This window comes from Natrix helvetica (assembly GCF_964273705.1).
Source record: "Natrix helvetica genome assembly, chromosome: 8".
Lineage (NCBI taxonomy): Eukaryota > Metazoa > Chordata > Lepidosauria > Squamata > Natricidae > Natrix > Natrix helvetica.
Window position 1 is genome coordinate 263,289 of NC_138559.1, and position 27,617 is coordinate 290,905.

Below are 27,617 nucleotides of genomic sequence, written 5' to 3' on the forward strand. Positions count from 1 at the left end.
GAAAGCAGGTGCAAAAGAAGGAAGTTCAGGGTGCTCCTGGTGGATCACGAGTGGACCCCTCTGGATCTCTTTTATGTTCTTTCTTGGAGGAGGAACCGTCCAAAACCCTCATTGAAATGCCAGTACTCAAACCAGTGGAACAACGCGTTACTAGATCTACGACTAGACAAATGCTAGAATCTCACAAGCAGGGGAAGCCCCAAGTACAATGTGCCAAGAAGGAAGGTAAGAAGCAAATCGGAGCCATGGGAGGAGCAGGGCCGAAGATTAGTCTTGTGGAAAGAGACCTTCAGCAAATGCTCTCAACGCTCCAGATCAGGCCAAAAGATGTTTAAATTATTATCATGGAATGTGAATGGATTGAATTCCCCACAAAAAAGGAAAAAAATATTTTATTATTTGAAGCAATTTAATAATGACGTTGTTTGTCTTCAAGAGACTCATATTAGGTTGCAAGATCAGAAGTATTTAGTTAATTCAAAATTGGGAACATCTTACACTGCCTCTAACTTGGTAAAGAAAAATGGAGTGGTGATATACATAAATAAAAGATTTTCAACCAAAGTCATAGAGGTGGATGACACTGGTAGATATATAGCAATTGAACTTGATACAGACCTTGGTCCTATTTTGGTGCTAGGAATATATGCTCCCAACCAACAACAAGAAAGCTTTTATAAGATGCTTCATTTAAAAATTTTAGATTGGAATTTTAAGAGTATTCTAATAATGGGAGATTGGAATGGAGTGATTTCTCCAAGGATAGATAAGAGTACAAAGACTAAACTCTCTACCAAATTACCAAAGGCCTTTTTTGACTTACAAGACGACTTGAAATTAAAAGATGTTTGGAGGACACAACATCCAAATGAGAAGGACTTTTCTTTTTACTCAGATAGACATAAATCCTTTTCAAGGATTGATTTCTTTTTACTAACACCGGATTTACTTCCTAAAGCTAAGAAAATGAAGATATTCTCCAGGACACTAACGGACCACAGCCCGGTGTGGTTACAAATTGAGTTAGGGAAGAGGCCAAGAAGGTCCTGGAGAGTAAATGAGAATTTATTTAGATATGAAAAAAATGTTGATGAACTTAAAAAACATATGAAGGAATTTTTCAGTTTTAATATGAATAAGGGTACTCCCATTGAAACAGTTTGGGATGCAAGTAAAGCTTACATGCGTGGGGTCCTGATACATATGAACTTTAAACATAAACAAACTAGACAGAAAAGGAGAATGGAATTGGAAGATGAAATAAAAAATAAGGAACAGTTGCTTATAACAAACCCGAATGACCAGGCGCTCCAGATGGCGCTAAAGCTGTTGAAAGATCAATTTCAGATGCTTATAGCAGAACAAACAGCAACTAACTTACAATTTGCCAAACATAACACCTTTGCTAACGCTAATAAACCTGGTAGGCGGTTGGCTTATACTTTGAGAAGGAATACGAATGATAGAATTATTGATAAAATTGAGTATGGAGGGAAGATGGTATATCAACAAGATCTGATTAAAAAATCATTTGTGGACTATTATACTAAGCTATATATACAGGATAATATACAGAACAAGTCAATAGATGATTTTTTGCAAGGAAAAAGGGTTGCTAAAATTTCTGTGCTTCAAAAGGCAAATCTGGAACGTCTGATAACTGCTGACGAGATCACTTTAGTTATAAATCAACTTAAATTAACTAAGGCTCCAGGGACTGATGGTTTGACTGCAATGTACTATAAAACTTTACAACTGGAAATGATTGAATATCTTACACAACTATTTTGTAATATACAACAAGGAGGTAAAATACCCTCCTCATGGAAAGCGGCTTTTATCTCATTGATACCTAAAGACAAAGAGGGCCCTAAGAAACCAGAGGATTACAGGCCGATATCTCTTCTGAACACAGATTATAAAATATTTGCTAAGGTACTAGCCAACAGATTGATGCCGGTTATTCAAGAGATTATTCATCATGATCAAGCAGGATTTATTGAAGGCAGACATATGAAGGAGAATGTAAGGCAACTCATAGATTTAATTGACTATCTTGATAAAAATAAGCAGATCTCTGCAGTGCTGGTTTTCTTGGATGCAGAGAAGGCCTTCGATCGAGTGAATTGGAACTTGCTAACCAAGACTTTGGAAAAGATGGATATGGGACCACGATTGCGGCAGGCGATTGGAGCAATTTATCAGCAACAAAATGCACAACTTATTATTAATGGAGATTTGTCAACAACTTTCGAGATACAAAAAGGCACAAGACAAGGTTGCCCATTATCCCCATTGTTATTTATTTTAACTTTGGAAGTCTTGTTGAACGCAATTCGGGACTCAAAATCCTTAGATGGCATAGCTATCAGGCAAAAGGAATACAGAACTAGAGCATTCGCCGATGATCTGGTTGTTACCCTTTCACATCCTTTGAAATCGATAATCCAGATGAAAAATATCATAATAGAATTTGGCATGGTGTCTGGGTTTAGACTAAATCAAAACAAAACGAAAATGATGGTTAAAAACATGACAGAGACTCAAAGAAAGAGACTTGTAAGTTTAGCAGGTTTTGAAATAGTTTCTAAAGTTAAATATTTAGGAATACAAATTTCAGAATCAAACACAAAACTTTTCTCAAATAACTATGAAGTGTTGTGGCAAAAGATACAGAAAGATCTTGAAGCGTGGAAAAAGTTACAATTGTCTTTGCTTGGAAGGATCTCAGCAATTAAAATGAACATTCTACCTAGATTTATCTTTCTATTCCAGATGATTCCGGTGCTTAAGTCAGATAAAACCTTGTTAAATTGGCAAACAACATTAAATAAATTTGTTTGGAAGGAGAAAAAACTGAGAGTAAAGATGAAGATTATGCAAGATACACGTGAAAGAGGCGGCCTTAGACTCCCAAACCTTTGATTGTATTATGAAGCTGCGGTATTAACGCATGTAGCAGATTGGTTCGGGAAAACAAAAATGGAATTGCTGAATATAGAAGGCCATGATCTTGCTCTGGGATGGCATGCATATCTTTTTTATGAAGATAGGGTGGATAAAGTGTTCAACAACCATGCTCTCCGTAGTGCCTTGATGAGAATATGGAAGAAGCACCGGCCCAATTGGGATTATAAAATACCGCTTTGGTTGGATCTTGCAGACACCATGGGGATTATGAATATTAAGTCACTCGGGGGTTGTTTATATAAAGATGTGCTTATTGCTGATGGGGGCGAATGGAAGTTAAAAACTTTGGAACAGCTGTTGGAAGAAGGAATTACCTTAAATTGGTTACATTATATACAGCTTCAGAAGAGATGGGAAGAAGATCGCAGGGTCGGTTTTATGGATAAAGAAGTGGAACTGATTAAGCAGATAAAAGAGACTGGTCCAAAACAAGTTAAAAGAATATATAATGTACTGTTAGAAAGAGACTCAGAAAATGAATTGGTTAAGGATTGTATGATTAAATGGGCTCAGAATTTTGGTGAAGTGGTTATGTTGGAAACGTGGGAAAAAATATGGATTCAGAATGTTAAATTTACACAGTCACAGAATTTAAGGGAGAATTTTTATAAAATGTTTTACAGATGGTATTTAGATCCTAAAAAATTATCATGCATGTACCCAAATGTTCAACCAAAATGCTGGAGATGCGGGTGTCTAGATGCTACTTTTTTTCATGTATGGTGGACTTGTAACAAGGTGAAAGCTTTTTGGATAAAGATATGGTGGGTTATGCAGAATGTATTTAAGAAAAGAATACAATTCACTCCGCAAATGTTTTTATTGGGTATAGTTAAGGATTTTACCAAAGGGGAAACAAAATTGGCCTTGTATATGGTTACAGCAGCTAGGTTGTTGATTGCGCAACATTGGAAAAAAGATTTTTTACCGACAATTGATCAATGGATTCAGAAGGTGGCGGGGTTCGCCGAAATGGCAAAAATCTCAGCTTTCTTAAAAGCTCAGAAACAGGAGGAATATACACAGGAGTGGGCAAAATGGATTGATTATATACAGAATAAATATCAGACTAGGAGTTATTATCTAGTCTTTAGGTAAGAATGTTTAGACCGATAGATGATCAGAGTAAATAGTATATGGGATGTTTGGAATTGTTAGAGTGGTATACAGCGGAAGTCAGGGGGGTGGGTTTGTGTGGGAGGTGGGGGAGGGTTAGGGTGGAGGGTGGGGCAATATATATGTATGAATAAATTAGAAGATGGGATTAATGATTAGGCTAGGAGAAATTTATATTAAGAGTTATAGATGTTAAATTAGCTTAGAAAATGATCAATGTGTTATTATTAATTTAAGAGAAATTTATATAGTGTTTGTTGGGAGGAGAGGGGTTATGAGTAATCTATTTTAAGATGGGGGGAGGGGAGGGGGTAAAGTGTTTGGTATAATATTTGAATGTGAATTTTTGCAGGGGGGTTGGGGGGGTATAGCATTTGTATGAGATTTATATTGTGTGGAGGGGGGGGTGAAAACGGGGAAAATTTGTTTGTACAAAACTCTTTTAATAAAAAAAAAAAGGACAGGATAGGCTTTGTTTTCATTTCAGTGTTCAGTTCCTTTATTTTGGGAATAGGAAGTGAAATAAGGCAACCCTCTTTCCATTTCCGGCCTCAGGTTGAATTGGAAGAACCAACTTTGAAACTCTGAGCAAGGCTCATTGAAGCTGACGGGCATTGAAGCTAACGACAGTGAACGACAAGCAAATCAAATATGAGTTATGGGGAGGGAGAGGGAAATCCCGAAGCCAGCTGGGTCCCTCATTGATATTCTGAGTAATTAACACAGGCACTAAATCAAGAGCGACAGGACTCTACTCTCTCCAGAGAATCTGGATTCCGGTGTTCTCTGGATCAAGCTGGGAAAGCTGCTAGTGCTTTGAACTCACCAAGGAAGGCCTTTCAGCAGGGAAAGCTTTTTCTTACAGCAGGCAATCATTATCCTTAGAGCAAGAAGTTGGATTCTGAATTCGAGATTTGCCGGAAGGCAGTTTGTGTTAAGCTTGGAAGTTCAAGCTCTTTTTCTTGAAATCTGCCTGCACCCTCATCCCAAAAGTTCTTCCATCAAATTCGGAAGCACTCTGATTTCATAGCTCTGTGTGGTCCTTGGAGAGACTGGTCGGGTGATGGAGAAGCCTTAGATCCATGATGGCGAACCTATGGCACGTGTGCCACAGGTGGCACATGGAGCCATTTCTGAGGGCACGTGAGGCTTTGCCCTGTCAGCTCCAGTGTGCATTTTCTCCTGAAGCTTCCAGAGAAAAATGGCCCAACGGGCAACCCAGAAGTCTGTTCCCAAATTTCTGGTTGTGTGTTGGGCTGTTTTTTGCCCCCCTAGACTCCAAGAAAGCTGTGCCCACATGCACGGGGCAGTGAGGGGGGTCACATGCGCATGCACAGGAGCCACTTAATGGGGACCATTAAATTATGGGGTTTGCACACGAGCATGTTGGCACCCGAGGCGAAAAAGGTTTGCTATCCCTGCCTTAGATGATTCCATGGAGCTGAGTTCTTTAAAAGTGAACTAAGCTATTTTATACTACTCTTCTATTTAAAATGCTCTCTGGGTGGCTTCTCCCCACTTACCCTAAGCGAAAATGGAATTGGGCAGCTCTCGTAATTTAGGTAAAAAAGCTGACTATTATTTTAGCCGTCACGTTATGCTGGAATAGTCTGTGTGAATGCTGCATGAGAGATCAGCACAGCTATTACGTTTTATTTACTGGGTTTAGTGTGCTGTAAGAACCCCCACCGCATCTCATCCGTTCTTCCTTGTGTTGGGATAAGGCTTGGTTACCTTTGGACAACTTTCTGGTTTGAGACTGCAGAAAAGTATTTCTTTTCAACTTTAACATAGCATTTCTCTTCCTCCAACTTTAGTTCTCAGTCTGTTTAAGATTGTCATACCTCTGTTTTGGTGGTGGGTGGGTTTATGCCCCCCTGCATTGCTTTCTGGCCTCCCCATGAAATGAAGGTGTTAAGGGGCTTACAATGGGGAGGAGTGATCTGGGGGCGGGGGGAGGAGGGAACACGTAGCTCAAGCTTAAGTTTCTCTGGACTCTGTTTAAATGGATCTGAGCTGGATAGACCAGCTGTTTTTCTGAGATGGGGTAGGTGACTGCAGGCAACACCATCCTTTGATCACCCTTTGATCTTACAAAGTCATTCGTGTGAGCTGGATTTTATTTTATGAGCTGGAAGAAGAGGGCTGCAGGAACAGGAGAAGGAGGTTCATCTAGGAAGACAGATGTGTTTGTCTCCTTTAGCTTTCTTTGGACTCCTTGGGTTGTTGTTTTGTCCTGTCAGGAGAGAGTTTTGTCCTGGGGCAGGAAGGAAGCCACAGTGAACCCCCTGTGGAAACACCCTGGAATGACAGCATCAGAAATCCTTCCCAATGGGGGCTGCGGGATGAGGAGGGGCTGTTCAGGGAGGCATCATTTTGCAGCCGCTCATACAGGCGTGAACACTGCTTGGTCCTTACAGTGGCACTGTCCCAGATGTTTTGTTTTAATTGAAAACATTTTGCTTTAATCCTTTAAAGGATCTTTTGTTGACCAGGAGGGGTTTTAAAAACAACTGAATGCTATCCAGTGCAGCAATTGACTGTCCAATATTTAATTGGTTGAAAGTTGAAAGGAGACAGTGAGTAAAGTGGTCATTAGAAAGCAGTTTCCCTTTGCTGTTGGAAGTGTCAGCTGCTCTTGAGAAAAGGTTGGAAGGTTTACTTCTTTGAAATATCCCTTGTCTGCCAAACGCAGAAAAGTGGGCAACATGGGGAGTCTCCTTTCACTGCTTATGCCAGGAAAAGCACCCACCCCCCCAACTTACAAAAGGCATTTAAAGTTTGCTCTGGGTGCTTGTTCAGCATGGGGACAGTCCCTTGAGTGACCTGCCATCAGTCAATGATTTCCATTCCTTGGCCACAAAAACACTAATTGCTTGTTCTTGCTTTCTCAACAGAACAAATAGTTGAAAAAGATGAGGGGCCATATTACACTCATCTGGGATCTGGACCAACCGTGGCATCCATTAGGGAACTTATGGAGGAACGGTAAGCCACTATAGGGATCCTGAAGAATTTGAAAAGAAAATGCCTCCACTGGTATATCAATTTTTCATACCCAGAAATGAAGCCACTGGTTTTTAGCAGAATAAGGAGGACTTCTTTGATCTTGACAGAGAATATGGATTATGATGACAATGATTGCATTTGCATTTTTAGCAGCTGCATCAGGCTGTGGGCTCATGTTGATTCACCAAGATAGTCACATCCATTTGTATACATTGCTGTCCACTTTCTCCATAGTGAGGGGGGAGGAGTATCCAGGATGGGTTGACCTTATCCTCCAGCTGATTGGACTGAGTCAGATCAGCTCTTGGGACACGCCCCTGGCCCACCAGGCACTGCCCAGTTATTGACTCAGTCCTCAACTGGAGGGTTTGCCATCCTGGATCTCCAATAAAGTTGGCAAAAAAAAGTGAAAGAAAGAAAATGAAAATCATCACAACAGCCGCAAGCGAGTGGGACAGCTCCCCGAGCGGAGGAAAACTTTGCCAAAAGGTCCTTCGGGGGCAAGCTGCCCAGGCATCTGAGTGAGACAAGTATCACTCAGAAAAGGAATTCTGCCGGCAAGCAAGAAACAGAGGGCGCAAGCCTTCCAAAGGCAAGCCCTGCCGCGGAGGAGCCAGAGACGCTGGACCGCGAGCCGCGGATCACCCAGCACCGCGGGGTGCGGAGCGAACACCGGCAGGCGAGGGAGGTGCTGGATCCCCGCCCAGAAGGTGAGCCTCGCCACCAAAAAGCTCTGCCGGGCGCCGGAGCGCTCCGCTGCTCCCCACTGGGTAGAGCAGCGAACTGCGGCTTCCCTCACACTGCGGAGCGCCCGCGCCATCGTCCACATGGCTCACCTCATTGGAGGGAGTCCACGGGCAGAGCCAAGCCCCTAGAGCCAGAGAGAGGCAGAGGGGAACGAAGAAACCGGTGGTGGAGGCGCACGGCAGCTCCTCGGAGCAAAAGCCGCCAGAGCAGGATTTAAAAGAAGTGGCTTTTGTCTCCTGGCACGGGCGCCATCTTGAAGCTGGCAGGAACCACGTGTTCCAAGATGGCGGGGGCCAGCGACAACGAGAAGACCAGCAGGAGTCCAGCACCTGCAGCAATGGACAGCAGCCCCACCAGAGGCGCAGAGGACCAGCCAGGGTTAATGACCACCCCAAGGGCTGCCCAGAGAGGGGGGGGTAGAAAGGCTAAAGAAAAGAAAAAAAGCACCTTTCCCCCAGGGCAGAGCTGGAAGAGGGTGGTCACAAACCTGCCAAAGCCTCCAAGTATGAAAGGCGAAGGCGCAGGAAACTGGAGCAGCTCTACAAGAAAGCAAGTGGCCATAAGTCCACCCCAGGCCTGGGACAGAAGGGGAAGGCCCCTGGAGCTCCTGCCTCAAGCGGGGCCACAGGGGAGGAACCCACATTGCAGGTAAGGATCCCAATTGTCACATCAGGTCTTTGGGGTCTTGCTCAGGGGTGGCATTCCCCCCCACATACAGCCTCACCGGGTTCAGCCCTGCCCACGGGGATTCCACCTCTGGATCTCCCTCCTGCACAGGTGGGCATGGGTTCCAGCCAGCAACTCCCCACAGGGGTCCCCAACTTTCAGGACCTTATGATGCGGGCCTTCCAGCAATGCATGACAGCGGCATTTCAGCAGCCACAAGTGCAGCCCCAGGTGGCATTATCTCCTAGGGTACCAGAAAGCCTGGTAGACCATGGGGAAGATATGTCCAGTTCCTCAGCCTCATCACAGGAGGACAGTGACTTGGATGGCGAGGAGGGGGAAGTCAGGGAAGATAAACTATCTGAGGACGAGGGCATGCCCCCTCCTAAGCCTGCCTTCACCAGGTTGTTCCAGCCCTCATTGTACAAGTCGCTCCTGTTCAAGGCCAAGGCAGCAGCCAAGCTTGGAAACAGAGCAGCAGAAGCACCACCTCAGCTCCAGGGGTTCTCTGCAAAAACCATTTTTGATGAGAAGGCCATTGAGACCGACACAGTGCCAACCCCCAAGGCCTTCCTGGAGTCGGTCAAGCACCAGTGGGCAGCCGACACAGCGGGTCCCACGCCCACATCCACAGACAAGATCTTTTTCAATGTGGATCAGGACATGGCTGGGGTGCTATCTCAGCCCTCCATCGATGATCCAGTACGGGCACTGCACACCCCAACTAACCTGCCAGGGGAACCAGAAGAAGCTCTGAAGTTGGAGGACAGGAAGGCGGATCTCACCCTCCAAAAGGGGCATCAAGCAGCGGCCTGGGCGGTGAAGGCAGCCACCACCGCCTCCTTCTTCAACCAGTCTTCCTTACTCTGGCTACAGGAGCTGCAGCAACGAATCCCCGTCACCAAGGTCAGAGTGCATCAGGACATCAACAAGCTGGTGGCAACCATCCAATATTCGGCAGACGCCAGCTTGTCCACAGCCAGGTTTGCCTCCAGGGTGATCGCTTCTACCGTTGCATCTTGTAGACTGCTGTGGCTGAGGCAGTGGCAGGTCAATGTACACCACAAGTGGAGCCTGGCATCAGCTCCCTTCACAGGAGATGCCCTTTTCGGAACAGCTCTGGACCTGCACCTCGTAGAGAACAAGGATAAGCGAAAGGAGCTCCCCACTGCTTCAAAGAACGGTCAGTTCAGAGCAACGCCTTACCCCAGACGGTCCTACTCCCGGGGACAGGACTTTGGGACTTCCTTCCAGGGTCAGGACTCTTTCAGGGGCTCTGATGCGGGGTACTCAGGGGCCAGGCAGTACCAGCGGGGTTTCGCTGCCAGGCAAAGATACCCAGATAGACAACAGAGGCAGGCAGCAGAAGCGGCCCTTTCGAGGTGGCGGAGGAGGCGGCGGGGGGTGCTCCTTCCACAAAAACTAATGCCAGACCAAATTCACCTCCCATCAGGGGGTGCTTGGCGTACTTCGTGGATCACTGGGACCGCTCCTCCTCTGCTAGGTAGGTACAAAACACCATCAGACATGGTCTGGCACTAGAGTTCCTTTCCAGCTCTCCATGGTTCTTCAGGATCTGCCCGGTTTCCAATAACCCGGCAAGGAGGTTATTGATGCAGGAGACCATACAGCACCTGCTGGATATCCGATAATCCAGCCAGTGCCTCTAGACCAGCAGAGTCAGGGGTATTACTCAATCCTCTTCATAATCCCCAAGGCTTCAGGGGCCTGGAGGGCTATTTTGCACCTGAAACGGTTAAACCGCTTCATCCGCACTTCCAATACCAGGCTTTGCCCTTCGGGCTGTCCTCCGCCCCCCGAGTTTTCACCAAGGTAATGGCTGCCCTGGCAGCACATCTGAGACAGGTCCCGGTCAGGATTCAATGTTATTTAGATGACCTGCTGATACAGTCATCCTCTTTTGAGGGGGCTCTAAGGGATCTAGACACCACCCTGAGGGACCATGGGTTTTCCGTAAACCTGGCAAAAAGCCATCTTCACCCCTCCACTAGTCTAATCTACCTAGGGGCTCTGATAGATTCAGAGGAAGGCAAGGTTTTTCTGTCAACAGAGAAACAGATTTCCCTAAGACGGCTAGCTACCCAGGTAGCCACGGGAGGTAGGGTGCCCCAGCCACTTTGTCCAAACTGCTATTCACCATGGACTCTGCCATTGGCATTGTTCCATGGGCTCACCTCCATACCAGAGACCTACAATGGTTCCTTTTGCCTTTCCAGCGAAGGCGCAGGAGCTGTTCCCAGACCAAGGTTCTTCTCCCGGCAGAAGTCTCCCGCTCACTGATCTGGTGGACGTCCCCTGCGATTACAAAGGGCAAAGTCTTCAGAACGCCAGACTGGGTGACGGTGACCACGGATGCCAGTCTATTTGGGTGGGATGCCCACCTGCAGGATCAGATAGCGCAGGGACAATGGAGCCAGGCGGAACTGACGCACAGCATCAATTGGTTGGACTCAGGGTGCTCCGCCTTGCCCTGGTACATTTCCACTGCTCGGTCAAGGGCAGGCACATTCTAATCCTCACAGACAACATCGCCACCAAGGCCCATTTAAACAGACGGGGGGGGGGGGACACCAAATCAGGGGCCCTTATGCGGGAGGCCAAGAGGCTGGGGCGATGGGCCGAGAAAAATGTGCTATCCCTAATGGCAGAGCATATAGCGGGGGTGGACAACATCAGAGCCGATTGGCTCAGCGGGGCAGAAGTAGACAACTCGGAGTGGAGATTACATCCGGCCATCTTCAGGGAGGTGATGGACCACTTCGGTCACCCGGAGGTTGACTTATTTGCCACGCCCCTCAACACCCAACTCCCGAGGTTCTACTCCAGGTACCAAACACACGGGGCAGAGGGGGCGGACGCTCTCTGTTGCCCGTGGCCCCGGGGACTTCTCTATGCATATCCACCCTTGCCCCTGATTCCCAGGGTCATTCAGAAAATTCTCTGGGAGGGGGCGGAGGTGGTGCTGATTGCCTCCTACTGGCCCAGGAGGCCATGGTTTGCAGATCTCCAATCGCTCTCTATGGGCAAAGCGTGGAGAATTCCCCAGGAAAGAATATCCCTCAGCCTAGTTACCTGCGGGATCGCATCCTACCTCATACATCCCTGCGACCAATTCGCTCGCACAGGGAGGGACTCCTCCGGGTGCCGTCCACTAAGCAATGCCAACGGGCGGCGCCCAGGAGTACAGCCTTCTCTGTGATGGGCCCAACCCTCTGGAATGACCTCCCCCCCCAATATCAGAACCACTACCGACCTCCGCTCCTTCCGACAGAAACTCAGGACCCACCTGTTCCAATTAGCTGGCCTAGCCGATTTATAGTCCCATTTTTAACCTCCTGGCAAACATTTTATTCTGGGGTAGTTTTTTAGGGGTAGTTTTTAATGTATCTTTAATTTTAATTTTAATTATTACTGTACAGTTTATATGTTACCTCCTCCATCTATATTTATCTATATTTATGTATCTATATTGTTGTTTTAATATGACTGTACACCGCCCCGAGTCCCTTCTGGGAGAGGGCGCGGTTTATAAATTAAATAAAAGTAAAGTAAAGTAAAGTAAAGCCAGGGGTCCCTGGAGCACCTGGAACCCCAGTGGCTCCAGTTGACCGCTTGGCGGTTGAGCGGAGCATCCTGAGGGAGGAAATATTTTCCTCCAGGGTAATAGGAACCATCCAAGCCGCCCGAAGACCCTCCACGGAGTGCATTTACGGTGCGACATGGCGGGCCTTTTCCACATGGTGTAACTCCCGGGAACAGGACCCGGTGAGAGCCACCGTCCCTCTAGTGCTGGAGTTCCTCCAGGCAGGCCTACACAGGGGGTTAGCTCCCAACACTATTAGGAGACAAGTCTCAGCCATATCTTCAGTGCTTCTGTGCGGCAGAGCCCAGACACTCACTCACCAACCTTTGGTCAGGCAGTTCCTGAAGGGGGCGTCCAACCTCAAACCACCCACGGTACATAGGTACCCCTCCTGGGACTTACACAAGGTGTTGGACGCTCTGACGGGGGGCCCGTTTGAGCCATTGCGAACAGTGTCACTAAAGTTTCTAACCCTTAAGGTGGTGTTTCTGGTGGCCATCGCGTCCGCCAGACGGATATCAGAACTGCAGGCCCTGTCCGTCAGGGAGGACCTCTGCATCTTTCATCAGGATAGAGTGGTGTTGCGGTTGGACCCCTCCTTCTTACCTAAGGTATGTTCATGCTTTCACAGGGCGCAGGAGCTGGTTTTGCCCAATTTTTGCCTGGACCCTTCTCACCCACTAGAGAGGAAGTTGCACACCTTAGACGTAAGAAGGGCTCTGAGGACTTACATCAGAAGAACCCGGCAGAATAGAAGGTCCGAGGCCCTGTTTGTCTCATTCCAACCGGGGTCTCTGGGCAAGAAGGTGACCTCCACCACCATAGGCAGGTGGTTGAGTAACTGCATTGCGATGGCCTACCAGTCTCAGGGCATAGAGCCATCGAGTTCCATCACAGCACACTCCACACGAAGTGCGGCCACCTCTGCGGCCTGGGCTACCCAGGCGTCATGGACAGAGATATGTAGGGCAGCCACTTGGTCTTCCCCCTCACCCTTCGTGAGGAACTACAAGTTAGATACCTTTGCCTCGGCGGAGGCTTCGTTTGGTCGCAGGGTTTTACTCCCCACCAGGCTTAGTTTGGCCATGTGCCCTCAGTATGTGACCCTCCCTAGGGACGCGCTAGCTTTGGTACACTCCTCCCCCCTCACTATGGAGAAAGGGCGTTGGTACTTACCTGATATGCCTCTTCTCATAGTGGGGGGAGGAGTATCCAGACTCCCCCTGACATGGTTATGTAACATGTGTTATGATGAATGTTGCACTGGTATGTTTAAGTTATATGTCAATAAAAGGTTTGAAACCATACTAAAGGTCTGGAGTGGATGGCATAACGAGTCAGATAGAGTTCTTCGCCGATAACTGGGCAGCGCCTGGTGGGCCAGGGGCGTGTCCCAAGAACTTATCTGACTCAGTCCAATCAGCAGGAGGATAAGGTCAACCCATCCTGGATACTCCTCCCCCCACTATGAGAAGAGGCGTATCAGGTAAGTACCAACGCCCTTTCTCTTCCTGCATCATGTAATTATGACTTTGATTTTTCCTGCTCTACTGTAGGTTTTGCATTTATTCCTATTGAAATTTATCTTGCTGGGTCCTCCTCCATCATTGCAGCTTCTCCCCTGAATTTTAGCACTCTCCTTTAATGCATCCCCCCCCCAAAACCATTTCGATGTCATCTGAAAATCCGATGGTTTGAAATATTTTCTAGTCCCTCTTTCAGATCCCTTAATAAAGATGGCCATGGAATGTACCATTTAGCATTTCCCCTATGCTGACGTTCATTCCCTGTGCCCATCCACCTGGGTTCTACCCATCTAAGGGTAGGGTTGTCCAGCTCCCGTTAGCATTTTCTTTTATAGGACTTTATGCTTTGCTGAAATCAAGATGCACCATTTTGCTGAAATTCCCCATGTCAACTAAATTGGCCTGGTGGGAAGCATTTCCTCTGCCACCCCCTTCCCCCCCCCCTCACTCCAGGTAGCTGGAAAGGTTAGGCACTACGGTACTGAAGCAGAATGGTGCATTGGGACTGTGAATAGCCCCCACCCTTTCTGCCACCCTTAAGCTGCCCTTAGCCTGACATCTGAGCTACAGTATGGATCCATTAAGGAATCCTGTCCGGCAGTCCTTGAGGCTTGTACCACACAAAGGGGAAGCCATTCCTTCTTTGCTTTTCTCCCAAGGTTGAGGGTCCTCCTCTTACCTGATCTTCCAAATCCTTTTTCCTGCTTGCCATAATGAATAAAACTAAGTGGGTCAGAATAAGGGACTTTAGCAAGTTGTGTGAATACTAAAACCCAGCCCGCACTAGGGGCAGAAGAGTGCAAAGCAGCCGTTTCCTCTTGTCCACGTACACATAGCCACACGGTGCACACATAAAAGAGGCCACACTTGCACTATTGTGATTTTATTTATTAAAGAAAACCTCTCTGCTAATCTAGAACTTGGAGAGCCAGTTTGGCCTAGCGGTTAAGTCATCAGGAAGATTTGAGTTCTAGTACCATCTTAGGGCCAAAGTCAGCTGGATGGCCCTGGGCCAGTCACTTTCTCTCAGCCCTGGGAAGGAGGTAATGGCAAACCAATTCTGAAAAACCTCTCCAGAACTGCAGGGACTTATCCAGCAGACTCCAAGAAAGGGACATGATTGACCCAAAGGAGGGGGGGGGGGAGAATCTGAACTTCCTTCTTATAATAGTCAAATATTAACACTTTCACAACTCTTACATTTGGCTATTGATCATGATCATTAGTATTCAATTTGCATGAAACCATATTTATTTTATTTTAATTCAAGTTGATGTATTAAGGTAAAAGTCATATTCTGCAATCTTTTCCATGCAATGTTTCTGTTTTATATTTTTATATATTTTTTCTTTTAAGTAAGTTTTAAAAAATATTCTTGCTCAGGCAGGTCCCATCAATGCCTGTTGTGCTGATCCTGTGCCTTTTTTCCACCAGGTATGGTGAGAAGGGGAAAGCCATCAGGATTGAAAAGGTGGTCTATACCGGGAAGGAAGGAAAGAGCTCTCGTGGTTGTCCTATCGCAAAATGGGTCAGTGAGGAAAACGTAACCCTTCCTAGAGCAGGGCTTCTCAACCTCGAAGAGGAGGGGGGGAGTGCTGGCTGGCTGAATTCTGGAAGTAGAAATCCACACATGGCCGAGGTTGAGAAACACTGTCCTAAAGAGTTGAAAAGAACATTGTAATTTGTGTATTAGGCTCTCTCTTTTTAACTTCATCTGTGTAAATAGAGTATATAAAATGGTACGTTTTGATTGGACTGGCCTCTTAAGCCCTGCAAATAATTGGAAGGAAAGGTGAAGATGGGGTGTCTTTCAACTGTGATAGCTCAGAGTCCCCATGCTTAGAGAGGGTTGGGGTTAGACTACTCAGGCATTTATTTTTTGCAAGAGCGCAGCTATGGGAGAGGTTCTAGTCTACCTTCAGAATATAGAGCAGGGCCCTAACCAGCCAAGCTTCGGCTTCCTGCAGGGGTCCACTGTAGGGAGCCCAACCTTCGTCCTGGCATGGCTTTGTCCAGCTGAGGCTGTCTTGCCAAGTCGCCTTCTCCAGAGAGGCAATCCAACCTGCCAAAGGAATAGAGGGGGGGGGGAGTCCCTTTTTGGACCAACCAACATCTTTGCTTGCATTCCAGGTCATCAGGAGGCACAACGTGGAGGAAAAACTGCTGTGCCTGGTGAGACACCGTGCTGGCCACCACTGCCAGAATGCTGTTATTATCATCTTGATCTTGGCTTGGGAGGGGATCCCTCGGTCCCTGGGGGACACCCTCTACCAGGAGCTCACTGACACACTCACAAAATTTGGAAACCCTACCACTCGGCGATGTGGCCTGAATGATGAGTAAGTTTGTCTGGCTCTTCCCTAAACGCAGGAGAGGAAGGAGAAGGAACCCCTTGGTTCCAAGGAGTTAGCAACCCTGCTTTGTGTTGGTGTGTTGTTGCCTTCCTGTAATACCTTTGAACTGAGAAGTGAAATTGTTTGCTTTTGGCTTCCACATTGTCCGTTGCAAGAAAAGCAATAGTCTTGCAGCACAGAGACATTTACTAAGAGAGAACCTTCTGCTGATAAAGGGATTGGAGTTTAGATCCCCCCCCCCGTGTTATTATCTTTCTTCTTGTGAAACGGAGGCTTGCATTGGGCTGGTGATAACCCACCTAGAGGGAGGCAGCTGTCTTGGAGGTTTAAAGACCATCAGATAATATCAGACATTTAAATTTTTTATCATTGAATTTCTTCTGTTTCCTTATTCCTTTATTTTTTCTTTTTCCTACTTTTGTCTCCAGTGGACTCCTTTCTTCTCATAAAAGATGACTGAGGTCTATGTGTACAGAAGGATAAAGTACAGGCCCTTTGCTAGGCTAGGACATGATCTTCAAACAGAATAATAAGTAATAATAAAGCCCAGATGATACATAGAAAGATACTGTTAAGCTTTAAAAATAATAAAGAGTTTAATTGTAATTTACTTTCATTTCAAGTCAACTCCAACCTTAACTAAGAACTTTTCTGCACTGCGACCTTGAGCTGCTTGATTCCTCACTGGATGCTGGCTAGAAAAGCTAGGATGACCCCTTTTAAAAAAAGAAAAGCTTCAGACACACAGCAGTCCGGTGCTTGGCTTATGAAGATAGGAGGTGTTTCTGTTACGGTACCCAGAAACAACTGAGATGAAGGGCTTGACTTACAATGAAGTGAAGGGCGGTAGGGAAACCAATCCATTCCCCCTGAGCCAGCCAGCCTGGAAGGCACCACTGCTGAGCTGGAGCAGGAAAAGTGGACTCAGGGGGACAAAGGGAGGATGGCGAACAGGTTGTGCAGTCCAGCCCTCAGCTGAGCTCTGAGAGATAAGATTCCTGTGGGGCACAAGGAACCTGGACAATTCTAGGAATGGGCTGAAGCGTAGAGCTGACCCCGTCTGCTACAAGAGTCTCGCCAGAGAGGCCTTCACTTGAAAGGCTTCCCTGGCCTGGTCCGTGCCATTTCTTCCCACCAAGAGAGGCCAGGCTGGAATGCCTGCTTACTGCCCCCTCTCCTTTAGCCAGTCGCTCCACCACAATTACATAAAACCTCCTCAATATGCGTTAGACAGGTTCCATTGCTATAAGTTTTTTTAAAGACAGTAAAACATTCTTATTAAACTACAATATCAGTGACTGCAAAGACAACTAGCATTGTGTAATTCAACCTTAATTAAACTAAAGCCATCCATGAATATAACCTCTAATACATTTTCATTGCTTAATTCAGTTTATGAAATAAACAGATAAGAAATGTTTAGAGCATCGCTGGCGCTTCATGGAAGACTTGGGTTGGAGCTACTATTAAGGCCTACCTTGTGGCAATAAGGGTGGCGAATTTCCCAACCCCTTCTTGGATCTCCATATTGCTGCCCCAGCTCAGACCTGTTGAGGGTGGCATGTGACCTCTTTGGTGGAGGAACCCAGAGAGCGTGCAGGGACGCGTGGAAGAATTCGATCAGCATCTATTGGACAAAGTGGCTCCAAGTCATTTGGAATTGGACTTGAGCTTTGTTGTAGGAGCTGCCTGGGGAGGAGTTTTGCCTGTTATCTGGAATCGGTTTCAACCTGTTAAGCCTGAGAAAGTGGACGGCATTTTTAGGGCTGTGGGCTCAGCCACCTGCTCTTGACACCCACGCCTCTCCTGGCTCATTAAAGCAGCAATCCAAGATACGTCATGTGGGAGGATTCCAGAAGTGATGAACTGATCCTTGAATGAGGGGTGGTTCCTTTACCTTTTAAAGGGGACTAAATTTGCCCCCTCCTCAAGAAGCCATCATTGAATCCCACTATAGTTGGGACAGTTTTTGAAACTATTTCTGGCAAGAATGGGGTGAGGGCTGTGCATTCATCCTTGCCCCCCTTGTAGCCTTTGACACCACCGACCATGTTGTCCTTCTGGGTCAACTCGGGAGGATTTGCGTTTGGGGTAGGGGTAGGGCTGTTTTGCTTCCCTTATGCAGGCTTGGCTACAGTTGGTGGTGATTGGGAAGGAGAGATCCCGCCCCCAATCTTTAAGTACGATCATCCTTCACCACGGGGTGAAGTATGCTGATGATACCCAATTCTATATCTCTGCTGCTCCTAGTGAATTAAGCAATGCTATGGATGTCTTATCCCCGTATGGGGAGGCTGTGAAGGTCTGGGGGGAGAACAACATCCTCAGCAAGACCGTGTTTTGGGGGCTTGGAGGCTGCTGCTTCTGGGACCATGCCAGTGGTGGGTTTCAAATTTTTTTGGAACCTACTCTGTGGGTGTGGCCTCCTTTGTGGGAGTGGCTTGCCGGCCATGTGACCTGGTGGGAGTGGCTTGGCAGTCATGTGACCAGGTGGGCATGGCTAACTTGGAAAATGTGGTGAAACTCACTTAACGATGCTCTTGCTTAGCAACCAAAATTTTGGGCTCAATTGTGGTCATAAGTTCTTTTTCTTTCTTTCTTTCATCTCTCTCCCCCACTTTCTTTTTTTCTTTTTCTTTTTCTCTCTCTCTCTGGCTCTTTGTCTCTCTCTCCCTCTCTCCCTCTCTGTCTCCCTCTGTCATTTTCTCTGGGTGTCTATCTGTCTCTCTCTCTCTCTGTATCTCTGTCTCTCTCTCCTCCTTCCCCCATCTCTGTCACTCTGTGTGTGTGTCTGTCTGTCTGTCTCTCACTCTGTGTGTGTGTGTGTGTGTCTGTCTGTCTGTCTCTGTCTCTCCCTCTGTCTCTCTCCCCTCCCTTCCTCTCTCTCTGTCACTCTGTGTATGTGGGTGTGTCTGTCTCTCACTCATTCACTTAATCACTCACTCTGTGTGTCTCTCTCTATCTTTCTCTCCCTCCCTCCCCCTCTCTGTCTCTGTGTGTGTGTGTGTGTGTGTGTCTGTCAGTCTCTCTGATTCCCTCCCTCACTCCCTCTCTCTGTTCCTCTCTCTGTCTGTCTGTCTGTCTGTCTCACTCACACACACACACTGTGGTCACCTTGTTGAGTGTTCCAATCACATTTGAAACACTCAACAACTGGCTTGCATTTATGGTATTTTGCAGCATTCTGCAGTCATAGGACCAAAATATATGCTTTTAACCATATATTTTGGTCCTATGACTGCAGAATGCTGCAAAATACCATAAATGCAGGCCAGTTGTTGAGTGTTTCAAATGTGATTGGAACACTCAACAAGGTGACCACAGTGTGTGTGTGTGTGTGAGTGAGACAGACAGACAGAGAGAGAGAGGAACAGAGAGAGGGAGTGAGAGAGGGAATCAGAGAGAGACTGACAGAATCAGAGAGGTACTTTTAACTACCTGGCAGCGTCGTTTTTCCTTGGTGGGCTCCTCAGAACATCCCAAGACTTCGGAGGGAAGCCTCCAGCCCGGAGAAGGAGCAAAGCCCCTTTTCCAACTGGCCTTTCCTCGCTTGGAGGGCTTTGGAGGGAAGCTTCTGCATAAGCCCGGCCGAGTGACAACAAGTTCCCACCGTTACGAAGCCTCGGAGGCTGTAATTTTCTGAGCTGTGCGCGCGCGCCTGTTTTCCACGGCGTGGAGCAGCAGCGAGGTTTGTGTGGCCGGCAATCACTCCAAATGCCATCCGGGAAGACGAGGAACGTGAGGGGGGAACCGTTGACGGCCTCCGCAATCATCGCTCGCCTCGCAGAGCCTCGCTGCTGCTCCACGCCGTGGAAAACAGGCGCACGCGCACAGCTCAGAAAATTACAGCCTCCGAGACTTCGTAACGGCGGGATCTTGTTGTCACTCGGCCGGGCTTATGCAGAAGCTTCCCTCCGAAGCGTTCTGAGCTGTGCGCGCGCGCCTGTTTTCCACGGCGTGGAGCAGCAGCGAGGCTCTGCGAGGCGAGCGATGATTGCGGAGGCCGTCAACGGTCCCCCCCTCGTGTTCCTCGTCTTCCCGGATGGCATCCTGAGTCATTGCCGGCCACGCAGAATCTCGCCGCTGCTCCACGCCGTGGAAAACAGGCGCGCGTGCACAGCTCAGAAAATTACAGCCTCCGAGACTTCGTAACGGCGGGAACTTGTTGTCACTCGGCCGGGCTTATGCAGAAGCTTCCCTCCGAAGCGTTCTGAGCCTCGGAGGCTGTAATTTTCTGAGCTGTGCGCGCGCGCCTGTTTTCCACGGCGTGGAGCAGCAGCGAGGCTCTGCGAGGCGAGCGATGATTGCGGAGGCCGTCAACGGTCCCCCCTCGCGTTCCTCGTCTTCCCGGATGGCATCCTGAGTCATTGCCGGCCACGCAGAGCCTCGCTGCTGCTCCACGCCGTGGAAAACAGGCGCGCGCGCACAGCTCAGAAAATTACAGCCTCCGAGACTTCGTAACGGTGGGAACTTGTTGTCACTCACCCGGGCTTCTGCAGAAGCTTCCCTCCAAAGCCCTCCAAGCGAGGAAAGGCCAGTTGGGAAAGGGGCTTTGCTCCTGCTCCGGGCTGTAATTGCGCCTATGTTTTCCACGGCGCGGGGCCGCGGCCAGAAGACAAGGAACAGCAGTGGCGGCGGGGAGTCAGCCCCGATGCAAAAAACGCCAAGGGGGCGGGGCAGGAAATTACTTCCGGGTTCATTCTTCAACCGGATCGCGCGATCCGGTGCGATCCGTTAGAAACCCACCACTGGACCATGCCATCCGTGGTGCTGCTGCTGCGTAGGGTTATGTGGCTGCAGATAGATTTGGTTTTGCAATCGGAGGGCCCTCTTGGACTCACTATTCCTGCTCAAAGAGCAGATGGCACTGATGCCAAGGCAGGCCTTTTTGCACATCTTCCTGTTGTGTGACAGTGACACCTTTCCTGCATAGAGGGGCTCTACTCAGTTACTTGTGCCCTGGTCACCTTCAATTGCACTACTTTACTTTACTCTCCATGGAGCTATCTTGGAAGAGCATCTGCAAGCTTTAACTGCTTCCATAGGCAGCGGCATAGGCAGAAATGCCTCTGAAATGCCATGTTATGCCTCTGCTCGGTGAGTTGCATTGGTTGCCAGCCTACCTCCAGCTCCAAGTCAAGTCCTGGTTTTGACCTTTAAGGTCCTTCATGGCGTAGGACCAGGTTATTTGAGGGACTCCTCTCCCCAATTACACCTGTTGCCCCATCAGAGCCCCCCAGAGAGGCACACTGTGGATCCCTCTTGGAACTACACTTAGGCCTTCTGGCCGTGTCGCCCACCTTATGAAACCTTCCCCTTCCTGAAGTGGGGTCAGCTCCATCTGTCCTTTTTTCTCTCCTTATTTTCTGGATTTTTTTAATGTAATTATGCATGCGTGACTACAAGCAGAGCCGCCCAGTCTCAGAACGGATGTGAGTTGGTGCAAAGGCTCTCCTGGTCAGAGTTGCCAGCTATTCCTTGAATAGGGAAGAAATCAAGGGCATCTTCCAAATTGGGCAAGGTTTCTGTTGGGGCAGTGCAACCTTATCCAAACAACATAAAAGGTCGTCCTCACTTAACTACCGTAATTGGGGCTAGACCCGCATGGGGTCCCCCTAACTAGCCTGCTCAAACGGAAGACGCTTTTTGGATAGGCAGCAAAACGTTTCCAATGAAAAAAAGTCCAGCTGCCATGACTCTGCTTCCAGACAAATCTACCTGGATGACTTAGAGTCTTCATGGACTTCATGGCAAGGCAGCTCCCCTCATCAATAGCAGCTCTCTCTGGAGGAAGAAAACGAGTGTGACATGGGGCCACTCATTCCTGACCCTGAAGCCGGCCCATAAGGGTATTGTGACCAATAGCATCCAGAGGTTTAGTATAAGCCCTCCCTATAGGGTGTCAATTGCGAGGTAGCCAGCTGCCATTTGCTTAGGAAGCGGCCGAGGGCGCTGTGCTCTTGGCTCTCTGCTCTTCTGTCTCTGGGATGGGCAGCCTAGGACTCCTTTCTACAGACCTGACTCCCTTTGCATTTGTTGCAGCCGAACCTGTGCATGTCAAGGCAAGGATCCCAACACCTGTGGTGCTTCCTTCTCCTTTGGCTGCTCTTGGAGCATGTATTTCAACGGGTGCAAATATGCGCGGAGCAAAACTCCCAGGAAATTCAGATTACAGGGAGACAATCCCAAGGAGGTGAGTGTTCTGGCAGTGAAGGGTTTTGGGGAGGGGCTTTCCCTCCATGTAGACAGCCTGAAATACCATAGACGGGTTTCTTGCTTTCCCAAGAATCATACAAGTAACCATACATTTATTGATTAATCCAAATATATTTACTTGGAAGGAAGAACCACTTACATCGAGCTTTCCCCGATGTAGGTTTCAGTCTTAGTCATGGAAGAAACTTACATTTTCAGACAAAAAGAAACCACAACATCGAATTCTAGTTAAGGCTGCGGAGTGCATTTTTTGAAGACTTTATTCTCAGTTGATCCAACCTGTGGCGACGTTTGGGGAGGGGATTCTCCTAGAGTGAACTGCCTTGAAAAACCACATTTTCCTATCAATAAAAGTACCTTTGGGAAGAGGTTGGGGCATTTTATAGAAAAGGAAATAATGAGGGATTGACTGCCTGCCTTTTAAAAAAGATTTTGTATTCCATTATTTTTACAAATGGCTCAAGCTAGTGAACCCTCCTCTTATCTTTCCCACAACAACACTGTGAGAGTGACTGGCCTAAAATCACCCAGCTGGTTTTCATGCCTAAAATGGGCCTATTGCTCACTTCCTCTTGGTTTCTAGCCTGCTGCCCTAACCACTAGGCCAAACTGGCTGAGAAAGGGGCCTTCAGAGAAGGAAAAGAGGGGCGTCTGTGAACCTTAATCTCATTCAGTTCTTTTGACTGCCAAATTCTCCTGGGTGTAGAAACAGTTGTATACATAGCTCATAGCCCTTTATTGGGTATTGGGATTTTAATGTCTGTTTATTTTAATTATTTATTAGCAATACAGTCCTGCACATCTTTTATCCTCCTCTTATCCATCTATTTTATATTTGTATATATATATTGTCCATTTAGTAATTTTAATTGTTGTAATTTTGTTCTTTGACATGGACTGTACACCGCCCCGAGTCCCTTTCGGGAGAGGGGGCAGTCTATAAGCGCTAATAAATTCAAATTCAATTCAAATAGCCGTGGAACATGTATCTCAAAAACCTGGGTTAGGAAGATGCGATTGAGTTCGTGTTCATTTGCTCCCCTGTTCAAGTTCAGTTCCTGCAACCGACTTATTTCCAAAGGAACTTGGGGTAGAGAGAGAAAGTATTTCTAGGAGTTGCTACTGACAGCACCAGGCTCACTAGAGAAACTAAGGAGCTAATCTTGACCTTCTCTCATTCCAGGAAGAAGTTCTCAGAAGAAGTTTCCAAGACTTAGCTACGGAGGTTGCACCACTTTATAAGAGACTGGCACCCCACGCCTATCAAAACCAGGTGCCTAGATAACTTTTCCATGATTTTATTGGGGCTCTGATAAACATCTACCGACCAAAGTTCTGCAACAGGCAAAATATGGAATCTAGTAGCTGAAATTCTCAAAGGCTCCACAAATAAAATCATGTGACTCCTAGGAAAAGGGTTGCAGCCCCCAAATCTCGCCAGAAGAACTCCGTCACAGAGATTTCTTTTTCACATGGAAGTTGCTATTCCCTTATGCTACAGTGGGGCAAAACTGCTCTCCTTGGGAGGTGCAGTGCAAAAAGAAAGGGAGAACATCCATTTGGCCTCCCAGTTTTCCGTTTACCTGTTTGTTGTCTTCTTGTAAGAAAGCTGATTTGCAACAAGCTGGAATAGATCTTTCTTGCAAATCAGTTTCAGCCTCTTGCATGGGTCCCGCCTGTTCAAAAAATATGTCAGGTATCCGTGAGTCTCACTTGCTCGGAAAGAGAATAAAAGCAAGGTTGTTCCTCATCTACTTGCCTATATGGGCTGGGTTTGTACATTGTACTTAGACATGATGCAGTTTGTGCTTGTGACAGGACAGAAAAAGAAAAATGTGCTCTCCTCATCCGACGCAGGAAATGCAGACGCTGGTTTGCACACTTCACTAAGGATGACGTGTGGAGAGACCAGTTCAGATCGTTAGTTATTTGCACCCCCAGATACTTAATACTGTTGACCATCTCTGTAGCTGCATCTTTGATGCTGAGTGTAGAGTGTGACTATGCCGCCTCTTTCTAAAATCTACAATGATCTCCTTTGTTTTATTAACATTTGGAACCAGGTTACTTTTATTGCACCCGCCCCCCCAGAGCCTTCATCTCTTTGACCCCCCCCCCACACTGCCGTGTCCTCCGCATACCTCACCGTATGATTTGTAGTAGATTTGGCACAGCAGTCGTGGGTCATCCAGGTGAACAGTAGCATCCTCAAGGCACAGCAGCCCTGTGGGGAGCCTGTACTTAAAGAGAAACTTTTCTTCCAACTCGCACAGACTGAGGCCTATCAATAAGGAAATCAGGTACCCAGTTACATAAAGGAGTATTAAAACCTAATAGTTTATTCACCAAATGCTGAGGAATGATTGTGTTGAACACCAAACTAAATCAACAACACAGTTGCTTTATCTTTTTTCACATTAAGGCCATAACACAAATAGCTTTTCTTTCCTTTTGATTAGGTTGCAAATGAGGATGTAGCAATAGATTGCCGACTTGGACTGAAAGAGGGACGGCCGTTCTCTGGAGTGACGGCATGCATGGATTTCTGTGCTCATGCGCACAAGGACCAGCACAACCTTTACAACGGGTGCACGGTGGTAAGGGCTGCTTTCCTTGTCCTCAGTTCTGCCTGTGAAATATTCCAGAAGGGCCAAAAGTTTCTTAGACTGCCCCAGAAAAGGTGATGAACCTTAAACATTGAAAAACAAAGCTTTCACAAACTCCTTCTCCTTCTCCTTCCAATTCAAGCCTTGGAAATATTGGATAACGTGGATTCTAGTCTAGTGACACTTCTGCTATAATTACACTTCACTGCTATTTTCTAGTGAAAAATATAAATTTTGCCCTTTGCATTTGGAAACCACTTTAGTCCACCTAGTCAGAATTTATTTATACAAAAATGAAAGGTGGCTTTATACCACTAGGCTCAACTGGTTTTATGTGTGGTAGACAGTAGAAGGAAAATTCTTAGAGACTTGGGAAATGCCATTAAACCAGATATGTTAAAGAGTGTAGACACAGCTTGAATTAATTTCAGATGTTGGTAGTGGTAGGCTAAAGGTACCATTCTGAGGGTGAAAGATAGGGAACTTTGCAACTGGACTGAAATCAGCTGCTATCACCCTGTGGTTTCTGGTGGGAAGCCGAACGGGGGCAATTCTAAAGACGGCTAGTGGTCACTTTGGCACAGGTCAAGATGTAAGAGGCTTGTGGCGTCCCCCAGAGCTCTGTACCTTGGTCATGCTGATTTGGAAACTGAGAACTGAAATGCAGCTGAGGGCACTGAGGCTACAGACGTTACGGTGCCATTTCATTTTCAGTTGTTTTTGCTACTAAGGAATAACAAGTTTACAATTCTCAAAGTTTATAATATGCAAGTTGATATGACACAAACCATTGATCTATTCAAAAAGGTTAGAGTAACAACTGACAGAAGAATTGCAAAAATCATAGAAATGTTAATGAATGAAAGAAGCCTTTTAGATATGGATGTATCTCTATCACATCTTCCCATCTTCCCATGGATGAGCTGGACTTGCAAAATCTTTTAGTTCTTCCTCATAGGAAGACCTGTAAGATTTGGTTTTCCAGGTGATCCGCCATCCTCTTCGCCGCCATCTGTACATCCTCTACCACCAATTTAAAGTATGGTGCTCAATTCCCAAGTGTGATCTAATCAGAACTGAGTACAGTGGAACAATGATTGTACTTCTTGCGATTTGGATTAAAGGCTTCTGTCAGCACAATCCACAGGTGTGTTAGGTTTTTTTAGCTGCTGTATCAAACAGCTTGCTTATATTCAGAGGGAGACTGTTGAATATAATATCCTCATTAGTTGCGTCACCAAGGCAGGTTTTCCCAGTTCTAAACAAGTGGTTCTTCCTACCCAGGCATTTCCACTTGTCTCCATCTGGAAATAAAATTATTTTGATTAGATCTGAAGTTACAGAAGTTTTAAAAGCAGCTGCAGATCCCATCGTCAGAGAAAATATTCATTCCCTTCAACTTCAGTGGCTGCAATAATATTCTACTTCTCAATCTCTCCCATCATGCTAGTTTTGTTGCAAACCATCAATTTAGAGTAGAAACCTCTGGTTTCAAGCAAAAAGAAGCCATTTGTTGAACAGCCACAATTACCATTTTCATTCTCAGCAGAATTGTTGCTTGCCCCTTTGGCCAGGATAGGAAAAGGGTGGGCTTTTTGCAGGCAATAAGTGGTTTTCTGGTGCCCCCACAAAAATCCTGTACCATCGACACCCCTCACTCTTGTTGATTAAGTGGTCCACCAGGAGACATTGGGAGGTTCACCCTTCTTTCTCTGGGATCAGTGGGTTTCTCAGACCTCGTAGCGACAGGTAGAAGCCATGTTCAGCAGAGTCTCGGGCAAATATTTGTTCTTCCTTCCTTCCTCTCAGCAATCTTTATGCAGTTTGCTTCTTTTCCTTTTTCCACAAGAGCATGCTCTTGATTTGAGTAAGTAGAAAGGTAGGCAAACGAGAAGGAACTCCTCTCCCAAAAACAAGACCAAAATGTTGATTTTTCCATTTGCAGTAGCGGTAGGATTGCAGCAGTGCCAAGTAGAGGGAGCTCAGATCTCTGGAGGAAGAAAACCAATTTTCCTGTTTCTTCCTCGCATTTGCTTTGTAGAAATGTGTTTGTAAGCATGAGTACCTGCAGGAGTTTTGATTACCTGAGCAGGACGTGGCTGATGTGCATTAACGGGGGCTTGGATACGTGCATATGAGAAGCAATGTCAGCCTCTGCTTTGCTGCTTGCTTTCGGCTGCCATTGAAACGGGGAGGGGGGAGATAATATGGTATTTGGGAGGGGAAGCTTAAGCACAGGAGTGAATGAAGAAGGGAGTGATTTTCTCACCGTCTATTGCGCATGCTGCAGATAGTGGAATTGCCACCAAGGCCAACCGTCTGGCATGCCAACCTGATGATGGGTTTTGAAGCTGCAGTCCACATGACACCTGTGGGGTGTGGGGATTGGACTGGGGGTTGGGGTTACTAGGGGGAGGGAACTGGGTCACATATTGATATCTATGATTACGCGCACTTTTGCCTCCGATCTTGCTTTGCTAGCTGCTTTCTACTCATAACCAGTAAAAGTACTCTTAATTCTGAAAAATGGAGTTGAGTGGTTTCTTTCTTGGTTACCGATGGAGGCTGCCCTGACATTAAGCAAGATCTCAGTTTTGCATTCAACCCGGAGTTAACACCTTCCGAGGGGAGTGCAATAAAATCTCAAACTTCAAAAGAATGTCCCAGCCAGGCAGCGACCAGGAGGAAGACATGGGAGCAACTGCATCCTCTTGCCCTCTGGAAAGGGAGCGAATGGCTGGACTACACTTGGAAGAACAATCCGTTCGCCCCAGATGGACATTGGGAGTGGGGCAGAAGTATG

At 47.0% G+C, this 27,617-nt stretch overlaps 1 protein-coding gene across 5 annotated transcripts in view; it reads left to right on the plus strand.

The window, feature by feature from the left end:
* Positions 1–27,617, plus strand: part of TET3 (tet methylcytosine dioxygenase 3) — a 110,167-nt gene that overhangs the window by 61,193 nt on the left and 21,357 nt on the right. For all 5 annotated transcript variants that reach the window (XM_081961243.1, XM_081961241.1, XM_081961244.1 and 2 more), the window contains exons 3-8: positions 6,984–7,074; positions 15,073–15,166; positions 15,769–15,977; positions 22,035–22,185; positions 23,392–23,481; positions 24,668–24,805. In XM_081961243.1, the coding sequence (XP_081817369.1) occupies positions 6,984–7,074; positions 15,073–15,166; positions 15,769–15,977; positions 22,035–22,185; positions 23,392–23,481; positions 24,668–24,805 (773 nt within the window). The remainder of the gene's footprint in view (positions 1–6,983; positions 7,075–15,072; positions 15,167–15,768; positions 15,978–22,034; positions 22,186–23,391; positions 23,482–24,667; positions 24,806–27,617) is intronic.